This window comes from Oreochromis niloticus, linkage group LG12, assembly GCF_001858045.2.
Source record: "Oreochromis niloticus isolate F11D_XX linkage group LG12, O_niloticus_UMD_NMBU, whole genome shotgun sequence".
Lineage (NCBI taxonomy): Eukaryota > Metazoa > Chordata > Actinopteri > Cichliformes > Cichlidae > Oreochromis > Oreochromis niloticus.
This window is the reverse complement of record NC_031977.2, coordinates 6,110,087-6,123,036: the sequence shown is the minus strand read 5'-3', so window position 1 is coordinate 6,123,036 and position 12,950 is coordinate 6,110,087. Positions and strand designations below refer to the sequence as shown.

Genomic DNA, 12,950 nt, shown 5'->3' with positions numbered 1-12,950 from the left:
CGGAGCGAGCCGAGAAACTTCTCTCCCTCTCCGGGCTGGGCGAAGGCACAGCTCTTGAACTCATGGAAAACATGTTGTCCTTGCTCGGTTCCGACGACGGGGGATTCCTTTTCGTCCATCTCTTTCTCAGACAACTGCCTGTCGCTGTGAGAACCGGCCTCGCCAACTCCGCGTTTCTAGTCGTAACGGAAATCTTGATCATCTGGAAAAACATTGTGATAATACAGTGGTGACCATATTTTGATTTCCAAAAAAGAGGACACTTAGCTCAGTCATGAAGAACTTGCTTAAAGAAATATATTTAACATATTTAAATGATGCCTTCTCTATGCAGTTAATGAATTATGAAATAAAATATGTCATATAGGCTTTTACAAGTCAACAAGTGCAAAAAAAAAACAAACTTAAAAACCTCTGGAATTAAATAATGGTACAGAAATAATGCCTCATCTGCATAAGAAAAATTACCAGTACTGGGTCGGTATGAGGGCTGTCCTGGGACAAAAAATCGGCCCGGGCATTTTGATTAGAGACCGGCCCACCAGGTATTATAGGAAAAGCCATAAAGCCTTTGGATGAAAACAAATGCTGTTGTGACAGCATTTGTTTTCAAATGCTGTCTTGTTGGTATATGTATGATTTCTATACATTTTACATCAGATGAAAACTTTGGTTGTAAGATTCAGATAATTATTTATTAAAAGCAAGACATTTTAAATGAGAATAAGAAAGAAAAATATTTCTTTGAGCCCCCCTTTCCCTGTTAATGCCCTACCTGGCCCCCTGACAAAACTTTGCTAGACCCGCCCCTGCACAGTTACCAGCTGTCAGCTACGTAGAAAAGGATCCTGGTGTTAGTTGTCTCTCAGAAACTGTTCATAACTTCCTTTCAACTCATTCATGCCACCTTAAAGGTAACCCTATTTCGCCATCACCTGTTCAGCTCTGATGATTCAGTAAGGACATCTCCTGGTTTCATCTTCATGTTTCCCTCTCACCACATATCCAAACCACGTATCACTATCAGTAACATCATAGCACCATCATAGCTGTATAGAAACTCCATCATGCTAGCTAGTACACAGTACGAGTTATTGTAACTGACTGTAAAATGTCAGCACAACGAAAATAAACCACACCTAAACTTGGTTTATATCTGACCCAGACAGACTGCAGGTCATAACTTCTTACCTGAAGTTCAGTTCACCTGACACTCGGACCAGCGGCCACCTCGGGTCTCTCCTCCTCCTGCCTCCCCTTTCCCTCATCCACCTGCTGGCCTCTGTGGGAGCTCCGCCATAGACACCACCAAACAACTGAGTTATTTTTACACATCGGCCAGCATCTGGCCAATCCACCACCTTTCATTGTTTATACCGTTACAAAAACAACAACAACAACAACAAAACCATCGGCTGTAAAAACAACAAATCACCATCGCCAGTGGGCCCATGGCCAGTCCAGCTATGGTCGGTACGAGGGAAATTTCTATTGCAGTTCGTCTGAAAAGATGCACTTGCGCTTTGGGATCTTTTAAACATCATTAGGCGCGTTGCTGTGCGCTGTCTGTCCCGTCTGTGAGCGCAGAATAAGCACTCACAAAACAGCAGTTCGGGGATGACGTCACACACATGGGTCCTCTGTCGGACTATAGGAAAATCCGGACATTTTTATCAATCTCGAAAATCCCCCCGGACGCCCCGGACAGAACGTGAAAAGTGGACATGTCCGGGGAAAAGAGGACGGTTGGTCACCCTAGATAATACAGTGGTGACGTCCTGCACCAAAGAAAACGCATGTAACCAAGGTAACATCTGACCCCACTTCCAGAAATCCCTTTATTATGGCGGAATGAACTCTGTATAAGGTCCGGGTCAATCTGCATGTCCCCAGCTCTCATCGCTGCTGCTGTCTCTGTGGTTGGCGTGCTTGTCAGATATTGACAAATTACAGACTCCATATCGATTGACAGCGTGCAATAACCCGGCCAATTTATTCAACTTTATACCCTCTCTCGATCCACTCAACGGTCAGGTTTTTTTTCCCCCGCGATCAAAGCCCTGATCAGTGTGGGATGGCGAGCCACCCGACCACCGCTGCACTGCAGTAGGACTGATAACTCTGTACAACCTGATAAATGGACTTCAGCTTCCTACCTGTTGTTTAGAACATGGCCTATTACAGGTCAAGTAAACTAAACTGAACTGGACTAAACTTCGTCCCACCTCCTTTTGGGACCAAATTAGATGTTTTGTATTATTATTATTATTATTATTATCATTCAGTAAAAAGGACTAGATGTTACAATCCCTGACAATGCATTGCTTTAAATGGAGAAAATCTTGGGGGATGACTTCTGATTAGCTTATTATCCATCAAGCTGCAGTCAGGCGCTCTGGTCCTTTACCGCGTTACACACACACAAACAAACAAACGAACAAAAAAGGGCCACATTTTCATTTTTTGCAAATTATCGATGATTGATGAGTTTTCCTTACAGAGAAGCCAAGTTTACCCATAAAATGCTTGCATTCATGTGATAGCTGCTGACTACTCCTTTGATGACATGTTTCCACACGATTACTAAATGTGCCTTTATGCCACAGCAAAAACTTCCATGTTTGTATAAGAAGCAGCTGGTTGAAGATACAGTAAGTGTTTTCACTTTGGCTATGCTAGCTTTTGAAACCAGACATCATCAATGAGGGTCAGATCTGCATGCTCATTGGCTAATCTTTTTAAACTTCCTTATTGTCTTTCTGGGCCCCAATGGAGATTGTATTTTTTTTTTTAAAAAAAGACCTCACGTTGTGTTTAGCATGGCTTGTAAATAGCAACTGAGCTGAACATTTCTTTGCAGCCCCCTTGCTTTGCTTTTCAGACTCTCAATCTTTTATGCGCAGTTTAAGGCAGCAACTCAGCCAAGACAAGGATCTCTTACACAACTATGAAATGACAAACTCACATTCATTTCTCTGAACAGATTTTTTCTCTTTGTTCTTTACTTGTCTCATCCGACATGTGACTTCAAAAATGCTTATCAACTGCTGCCGGGTATGTGGCAGGTAATGTGGCATACTGCAAGTGCCTTTGTCGGGAAACCATGATGGAAGATATTCTATAATAAGGAAATAAAGAATTTAATTAGACAGAAGTTAGAAATATCCTGTCTCTTAGTGATGCTGAAAAACTAGTTCATGCATTTATTACTTCCAGGCTGGACTACTGTAATTCATTATTATCAGGATGTCCTAAAAACTCGCTGAAAAGCCTTCAGCTAATCCAAAATGCTGCAGCAAGAGTCCTGACAGGGACTAGAAAGAGAGAGCAGATTTCTCCTGTTTTGGCTTCCCTTCATTGGCTTCCTGTTAAATCCAGAATTGAATTAAAAATTCTGCTCCTCACATACAAGGTCTTAAATAATCAGGCCCCATCTTATCTTAATGACCTTGTAGTACCATATCACCCTATTAGAGCACTTCACTCTCGCACTGCAGGCCTACTTGTTGTTCCTAGAGTATTTAAAAGTAGAATGGGAGGGAGAGCCTTCAGTTTTCAGGCCCCTCTTCTGTGGAACCAGCTTCCAGTCTGGATTCGGGAGACAGACACTATCTCTACTTTCAAGATTAGGCTTAAAACTTTCCTTTTTGCTAAAGCATATAGTTAGGGCTGGACCAGGTGACCCTGAATCCTCCCTTAGTTATGCTGCAATAGACCTAGTCTCTCTTCCACAGCATGTCTTTATCCTGTTTTCCTTCTCTCACCCCAACCAGTCACAGCAGATGGCCCCGCCCCTCCCTGAGCCTGGTTCTGCCGGAGGTTTCTTCCTGTTAAAAGGGAGTTTTTCCTTCCCACTGTCGCCAAAGTGCTTGCTCATAGGGGGTCATATGATTGTTGGATTTTTCTCTGTACCTATGAAGCACCTTGAGGCAACTTCTGTTGTGATTTGACGCTATATAAATAAAATTGAATTGAATGCCAGGGGCGAAGGCGTGTCCCATTTAGCAGAGGAGTCAGTAAATGGATGAAGACAGTCAGAGCTGGGAGTGTCTACTTGACCTTGTGAAATCTGCTTTATGTCCATTAAACACAATCTTGCTATTTTGTTTTCATTTCAAGGACCTTTTCTGTGATAGATACAGTATTTAGTTACCAATTAACCTATCCCCAGTAACTATATGACTTGGGACTCTGGGAGGAGCTCATGCAAACACAGGGAGAACATGCAAACTCCAAACAGAGATGCTAGGCTGATGGTGGAATTGAACTCAAGATCTTCTTGCTGTGAGGCAACAGTGCTAACTGCTGTGCCACCATGCGCACTTTCCTTACTACTTAAATTGTGTACACACTACTGAGCAGAAAAGGACAGAATAAACTGAGGAGAAACAGGAGCTTAGATCACACTCTGTCTCCATCTTGTGGCAAAACTGTGACCAAAGAACAGGACATGACAACAGAGCAGAAGAAAAATACAATTTATTCTCTATCAGCCCGTCAAAACCATTAAATACCGTAAGTCATCAGAATAAGACCCTCAAGAGCTTTAAATTACAAGAGTTACACACAGTAGAAAAAAGCCTTTAACACAGCAACAGACTCACTAAAGATGTCTTACAGAAACAAGAGTATGGTTTACAGGCATCAAGAGATGAGACCAAAAAGGGGGAAAAAAGTAGGGATTTTGTTACCTCATCATGAAACTTTAGGGTTTTATACAGAATCAGTTAAGATTTATTTATACAGAAATTACATTCAGATTTTATTCATTCACTTTGATTAAATAAGAAAAAAGTAACATTAATAGCCTCTACAGAAGAGGCACTTATGAAGAGGTCTGCTAAAGTCTACAAATATACACATCAGTGAGAATATGACGACTCTATACAGCTCATCACCAGAAGCCCTTTGACCTCTTTGAAACTAAACTGGTATTGTAACATCCAGAAACTTGGAGGATTTTCAAAAAGACTATGAAGGTTTACCACTGTGGCTGATACGGGCCAGAGGGGGAGTGTTGTAGAGGTGGTTGACATTCCCCTCCAGGCTGTGAGTTTCTGCACTTAATACCTGCAGGGTGGCTAGTCAGCTGTAGGTCATCAGTTAAACTTTACGGTCTGAATAGGAGTTCAATGCAAATTTAAAACTACACCCCTTGTTTCAGTGGCGTAGTAACCGATTGCTTATTTAATGTCAACACACTTGAAGGCTTCACTGTAATCTTTTCATTGCTTACTTCATATACACCATTTAGAGAGTATGCAAAGTATATTAATTCAATAAACCGTTCTTATGTAGGTTGTCTGACTAACAAAACTGGAAGCATTTTGACTGAAATACACCAATCAGCCACAACAAACTACTGACAGGTAAAGCAAATAACATTTGTTGCTGATAAAGAATGGCTCCAGAACATATGGAAGAGCTCCTGGTGTTCACCTGGCCTCCTCATACCCCAGATCCAAATCTAATTTGGCTTCAGCAGGTTAACCCAAAAAAGCCAAATCACAGAGGGTCAAAAAGACCCCAAATATCCACTTCTAATGTTAGAAAGTCCTAAACAAGACACCTGCAGGGGTCCAGTTCCCTGAAGGGCCAGAGTGGTTTTGGAAGCTTATGTAGTATCCCCCAGAAGCTTTTAAAGTTATTGCTGACAGATGTCAAAATCAACTCCACAATTCATCCTCCCATTAAATATACTGTGACCTAAAACTGTTAACTCTGTGGTAATTTTCTAGTGTCAAATATTACCCATTTTATTACCTGACACAGTTGATCCAAATCATACTCTGCGTTATACACGCTGTCTTTTGTAAAGGTGCACCAGTGACAACATCCAAGACAAACCTAACATAAAATATGAGACTCGAATAATCCACCTTCATTCTTTTCAACTACAAAAATTCAAGAGACTCTCTCTTTGCTGGGATGAAATAAATGCTTATGGTGAATCCGTTTAACAAAGAGGAGTAGACATTGCTGATATGAAACATCCTTTAAAAATACCGGTAGTGTTTTACTGCCATCAGGAGAAGATGACTGATGTTCCAGAGAACTTTGTTTAGGGTGTGTATTTACAAAAAAAAAAAGAAGCAGCAGGAATTGTATGGGAAAGGCTTTCAAAAGCTTGTTCCGTCATTAAAGTCCCTTAAACCAAAGAATAAAATATTGGAATTCCTAAAAGTTCAACGTAGAAACTGTGTAGTAGTAACGGTTTCACCATATAGCAGTGATTTGCTCAAGTTTACATGTATATATATATATTATTTTTTTCCTCGATATTGTGCAATAGGAATGTGCTTATGATTTTATTCTGACTATACATTGTTTAAATTTCTGTCTGTTCAGGGATTGCTGGGTGGCTTGATGGTGGGAGCAACTACAGGAGGCACGGAGGAACTAGTAGGGATGACTCCTGTGGCCAGTAAGATGATAATGAGGACAATAATTAGGACGATCACAATTATGACCACAATCAACTTGACATTCTTCCACCAGTAGGAGCGAGCCACCTTGTGAGACGTCTGCTTGAAGTGCTGAGCCTACGAAAGGAAAGAGACAGGAGAATCAATAAAATCATGTAATAAATTCTATTGCTATAACTCTGTTTAGTCTTGAGTTGTTAATATTTTGCTAGGAAAATGTCAAAGAGGTACAGTTATTTATTGAAATGTGCAAACATAAAAGGAATTTGTTTTTCCAGAGTCACCAATTGATACCACCACTTTTATTCTTCAACACAGTCTCTTAGGCAGTTTTCCTTAAGTGGTTTTCAGGAATAGTTCTCAGGCTTCTTGAAAGACATTCAAACTCTTCTTTGGATGTTTCTGCCTTTTGTCTTCCGACCAGATGATCCCACACTGCATCAACGATGTTCCAGTCTGGGCTCTGTGGAGATCAATCCACGACTGATGGTATTCCATCTGTGTGTTTTTCTACAAATCAGAGGCTTTCCAGATGATATTGCATGGTGGATCTAAAGCCAACAGTAATCTTGTTGATATGTTCATATTTCCATCAGCATCAATGACTGAAATGCAGGGCCAAACATTGACAGAGCCTCCATTGTTTTTTTACAGATGTGTGCAGACACTCACTGTTGTGCCTCTGTCCTGTCTTTCTCTGTAAAAGCTGATGAGCATTTAAACCAAATCATTTGAATTCATCACTTCATAAGTCCTGTTGCCACTGATTTTCAGTGCAGCTCTGGTCCAATGTGGCATGCCTCATATTTCCCTTCCTTAAAAAAGGCTACTTGGCATCCACCCTGCCACTGAGACCATTTCTGATGAGGCTTAAGGGAACAAGATGGATCAGCTAAACATCACTAAGATGTCAAGTCATAGCTGGGTTTTTCCCCCTCTTTCAGATGCTCTTCATCTGTTGTAGATGTAGTTTTAGGCCTGTCCACTTGTCCCGTTTCCTCAATATTTTCTTTTTGGTAAATGGCATCTGGGTATGTTGTACAAAGTTTTCAGCTTATACAATACCTTTCATGCCTGTCATGAGTCATCTTCGGCATTGTTCATAGATTCAGATAAAGAAATGAGAAAAAAATATGTTTCTGTAACAGGCTGCTATTTTTTTTTTTTTTTTTTTTTTTTTTTTTTAACCTGTCCCGTTTGGTTCTTTTGCCATCAGAATTATTGTCTAAAGGCGAAGAAAGATGCCCAACGGAACAGGCTGCTATTACCAAAGTGCCCAATTTAAAATGGGTTCTTTTTAACATTTTGTCTCTTATCTGTAGAAACAACACTGATTCATGGAATAGATGCCATGAGAGCGAATGTTCTCTGTGGGGGTCAGACACATAACATGGAAATCAAAGTCACCATAAACTTAGTGACTGAAATGGCAGCTTGTTGCAGTTAGATGTTTGCCTCGCAGTGTGTGGTAATATTGTAAAAAGGTGTACTCTAACACAAACTGTGATGCTTTTCCAAAATCTCACCACATCCTGTATTTTAGTACATTAAGTAGTGACAGAAAAGTAAAGTAAAATGAATGTGTAAAATAGCACCTGGAAACTCAAATTAGTGCTTGTGTTATTAGTTTATTTTTATTTTACCCAAAATACCACTGAGATCAAAATTAAAAGATCTCTGTGTCTTTAAAAAGAAACCTGGCCTCTGTCATGTCACCTAAATCTAAGTCAGAAACTCTGCTGAATTATAGGTAGTCCTAAAAAAGATGGAGGTACCTTCCTTGTCGAAAAATGAAGCAAATATGGAAGTTCCTAAACCTACAGTCTCTCTGAAGGCCACTTGAATATGACAGCTGTAGTAGCAAAAAGACTTCTGGTCCTTCAGAAGCCTAAAGAAAAACATTGTTCTGACCTGATTTCTAGAAAGTGTTTGCTAGTGAGTTTATGGTCCTAGTTTTTCTTTTTAGGTCATAATGAATAAAAACTATTTACTAAATCTTAATTATACCAAGGAAGATTATATGTGGTATTTTCTGCTCACTCATTATCTAACAACTTACCAATAACAAATCCTTATCCAGTGAGCACGCAGTTTTACTTTTAGCTCCACCTCTCCTCGTCACATCCATTTTTTCAAAAATGGCTTCAAAACAGGATTTCACAAACCAATGAGGGATGTATGACGGAGCATTAGGACAACATTAAAAACAATTGTGTTCAATTTGAGATTACAGTCAAAATAGTATTTTGAGAAAAAGTCAAAATGTGAAGATTAAAGTCGTCTACATTGTATAGAAGAGTTTTTAAAATTGTATTTCAGAATCTGTTTTAGTTACAAGACATGTGTCCCTTATACTGCTCATTAGATGTCACAGTAACCATGTCCATCTTTTACACTGTCTATGGCTGTAACATTAAGCCTGATTAGGAAATGAATGCTATTACTGTGTTTAAGATCTTGTTTTTCCATGAATGGAAATGGAATGTAAGTGTGGTCAAATACAACTGTTTAAGCTCTAAGAAGTCTTTTCCTGCTGCAACCACAACCTCAAGAGTACAAACGGATAACAAAACAGATAAAAGAGTAATTAGCTTTACTGCTAGGGGACGCTATAGTTGACCTCATTTGGTTTTTATTTTACATTTTACACAGTTGACTTTGTAAAAATCCTTAAAGTTGAATAAGGGCATGAAAAAGGCCACACTTCACCTGTTCTGTTCTGTAATGTGGAGAACCTGACACCGCCCGAAGTGACTTGTTATTCTGGTTTAACTGAACAGTATCACTAAGGTCACAGCTTACCAAGCTTTATTTACAAATGTGCATGTATGGGAGTATTGTCCACATCTCAGCCTGCTTTTACACACAGCCAAGTGAAAGTTAAAACTCTCACGATCACACTGACCCCTGCTTGCAGATCCTCTGTCTTGCCCATTAAGTCATCCAGCCTTTCTCCTCGTGCCAGGATCCGGTCCACATTCTGAGTCATGATGCTTTTCACGCCATCCACCTGATCCTTTAAAGCCTGCACCTTGTCCTTAGGCTCTGGCATTTCTTCTATTCCTCCGCGCTCCTGGTATAGAGAAGGGTCATTAAAGAACAGTTAGCTGCAATCCCTTTGCAGAAACCATTTTCTATTTTTAACAATGTAAAAAAAAAACAAAAAAAAAAAAACAAACCCAACAACCCTCCCCAAAAATACAGGGCCTCCTTGGATAACAGAAAACCACCAAAGCATGATGTTTAAAGACATCATCCCCCCCCGACACACACACACGCACACAAAATAGCGTTGGCATGAACTGCCTACAAGCAGAGCAATTCAAAAAATAAAAAGTATCAGCTGGGTGAACAGTGAAGTCTGCTCATCAATCAAGCATATGCTGCATGTAGCACTACTTTGTTCTCTTGCTTCAAGTCATAGACATTAAATGGGTGCAATTTTGAGATAGAAACTATGATATATCCTGTGATACTGATGCTTAGTTTGTTAAAGAAAAAAAAATGTTAACCTGGTTTAGCGTCAGTTTTAACAAAACCAAAATGTGTCCTTCGGCCCTGAAAACTTCAGGTAGCTATCTCCTGTACTTGTGCTTTGAGACCTCAAAAATGTCAGAGTGACTGTCTGAATATCAAAGGTTCTACTTCTTTTGCAAACCTGTCTCAGGAAAATCTCTAAAGACTCACAGAAGTGCACAGCTAAATTGCAAAAATATCCCTTTATAAGTCTTTGATGAGGCCCGGCCTCTTCATGTTTTATTGGACATGACTATCTCCACATGATTGAGTCTGCAAGTGACAAAGCAGCATATAATGTAAATATGTCCTTTTGACCCGTTTGTAACCACAGTATTTATTTACAAGCCCTTGAGCTGCACCTTGTGGCTGTCAACTGACCACTTTTATACATCTGTGAAGGTCTGCTAAGAGCCTGTGTGCATTCAAGAGAAACGTCAGCTGTTACCTCACATAGCTGTACATGTGATTTCAACGCAGAAATGCTGTGTGCAGTTGGGGGTGTGTCAGTAAACATGCAGGGACCACTCCGTCCCATGAGTCAGCAACAGACTGTAACAAAACTGTCTCTAGGAAACAGGGCAGGTTCTCCTGCGTCATGTGTCTCTCGCCTCTCCTGTTACCCCGCCCTCCCTTCTTTTCCTCCTTTTCCATTCATCCTTTTTCAGAAGAATTTTCTGAAAAAAAACCCAAACTCTGGAGTCATCTTTAATTTTCTTTTTCTTGTTATATCTTCATTACATGTGTTTAATCTCTCTCATTCCTCTGTACCAGTGCTAGGACGTCAGTCACTCAGGCCCACCGAATGGCTGATGCCTATCAAGTATCAATAAACAGAAAGTAAAGTGTCCAAGGCAGCTGCAGAAGGCGGCTACATTAAGAATCCAATTCAAATATTTGATATGTTGTAAGCTGAGTGACTTCAGTCTCTCTTTATAAATTGACAGATAAGGGGTCTTGTAAATATGTGATTGGTGCATGAGGAAAATGATCAAGGAAGTACACCTTAAAATGTTCCAACAGATATTTCCTGTTAAAATGTTTGACTGCAGCTGTAAATCCAAAACATTTATTCAAACACTGAATCCTTACTGCTCACACTGATATAGGCAAATTGGAAACTGCCCTAATCTGTGAGGACACACATTGAGATTTGAATACTACAGGAAGTAAGATTTTCCTGCAGGCTAGAAGGAAACGTTTTTATTTTAGGTCGACAATGTTGAGTCATTACAGATATTTAAAGAACTGCCTGGACGTTCTTAACTGTTCAGCAGAATAAACAGCACTGACTGCCAACAGATTATAATTAGTTCATTATGTGGCCTTTTGTGTTATTAGTTAACAAAAAAAGAAACAAAAAAAGTCTTCATAGCAGCCATTTCTACATTAAAGTAGGCAAAGAAATATGTTGCAAGGCACGCGCGCGCGCGCGCACACACACATATACATATGCCTCTTTTGTGCCAACATTAAATAATGTTAAAACATGACAGCAGTAAACCTAATTTAGCACGTAATAAACGCCACTTCAGCTGCTCTACCTGTAAAAGTTTATTTTTCCCCTTTACTAATAAAATAATTGTAATAATAATAATAATAATAATTTTAAAAAGTGTTGCCCAGTGGATAATATCTATTTTGTAAGGTAAGTTAGCATTAAACTGCTACTTGCTCAAGCAGAGCTTGGCTACAGGCGAATGGCTCCACCAACGACCTGTGAAACATTCTTCAAATACGTGAAAAACAACCGTTTATCAGTTAGTAACATGTATTATAAATAGATAGTAGTAAATGGAAACATTTACTTGAAGTATGCGGCTTTATTTTATGGAAAACAAACGCATCTCAACTTTACAAAAATCATTTCCAACACGTACTGAGTACTGTGTGTAATTAGGCCATTTTTTTTAAGCTGCTTTACTTACTGCTTTACTCCCTCAAAAATGAAAAAGTTAGTGCGCCGACTTAAGTTATTTTCAGTCGAGGTAGGTTTCAAGTTAAGTACAAGTTGATTTATGTGGAAGAACACCTGTTTGAGACTGTCGCTGAACAAACTGGTGACGGCGGGGAGGCTTTCTGAACAACATAAACAAAGGTCATTATCACCTACCGGATCAGTGTCCATCTTGCTGGAAAAAATGTCCTCTATCCGCAAACCGAAGGATCTACTTTCTTTAAAAGTTGACGATTTGATTTAAAACCTTTTAAAACCAGTTTAAAGTCTCGAAGCAAATACGTTTCTCCCTGTTTTACTTCCTGGTTGTTTTTTTCCTCCCTTAATTGCCTTCTTCCAACTGTTAAGTGAACGACAACTCCGTTTCCGCCCTTTGGTTTCCAAAATAAAGCAACCTAACGTTTTAGGCTACAGTGGTTGGGTAAACATTAAAGAAAAAAAGTTTATATAAACAAATATGTCTCCTTTAATTTTTACACAGTAATATTCGTCATTATATTTTATATACTCGTATTCAGATATTGATTTTCACTACCTGTAAAAGTACTGTAATGATTTTGAAGCGAATCAAACTTTCATTGTAGACCTACGTGCTTTTATTTTGCAGGTGCATACGTTTACTTCCTTTATTGTCTCCAAAAACACCTGTAGGCGGCAGTCCCTCTTCTATTGTTAAAGAAGGCGTCATACCAAGATGTACCCATGATATGCTGGCGGTGAAACTTTCCGAGAACTTTGTGTTCAGGATGGCTGACAAACTTGCTTTCTAACTTAGCATAACTGTAAAGTAACCCAATGCATTTTTGATAGTAAACGAGGATGTACATATTTGTATACGGGGTTTTTTTTTTAAGTTTCAAGGGGGACAACAGTGAAACTGGAGAGCAGCACTCTTAAAGATTAGCAGCAGTGGCCTCAGCTCAGTTACTCCTCCCTCTCCTGGTGTCACAAATTTCAGCCAGCTAGCAGCTTGAGCCCTGACAAACCGGTTTCTTTGTCTGGTGAAACTGGTGACGAAGATTGAATATTGGTCATTGCATGCCCTTATGTCA

At 39.6% G+C, this 12,950-nt stretch overlaps 1 protein-coding gene across 1 annotated transcript; it reads right to left on the bottom strand.

The window, feature by feature from the left end:
* Positions 1 to 4,462: 4,462 nt before the first annotated feature.
* Positions 4,463 to 12,259, bottom strand: vamp8 (vesicle-associated membrane protein 8 (endobrevin)). The gene is made up of 3 exons (XM_003448604.5): positions 12,055 to 12,259; positions 9,331 to 9,498; positions 4,463 to 6,542 (listed from the first exon to the last, which is right to left on the bottom strand). The coding sequence occupies exons 1-3, from the start codon at positions 12,067 to 12,069 to the stop codon at positions 6,345 to 6,347; spliced, it is 381 nt and encodes a 126-aa protein (XP_003448652.1). The 5' UTR covers positions 12,070 to 12,259; the 3' UTR covers positions 4,463 to 6,344.
* Between the last annotated feature and the right edge of the window lie 691 nt (positions 12,260 to 12,950).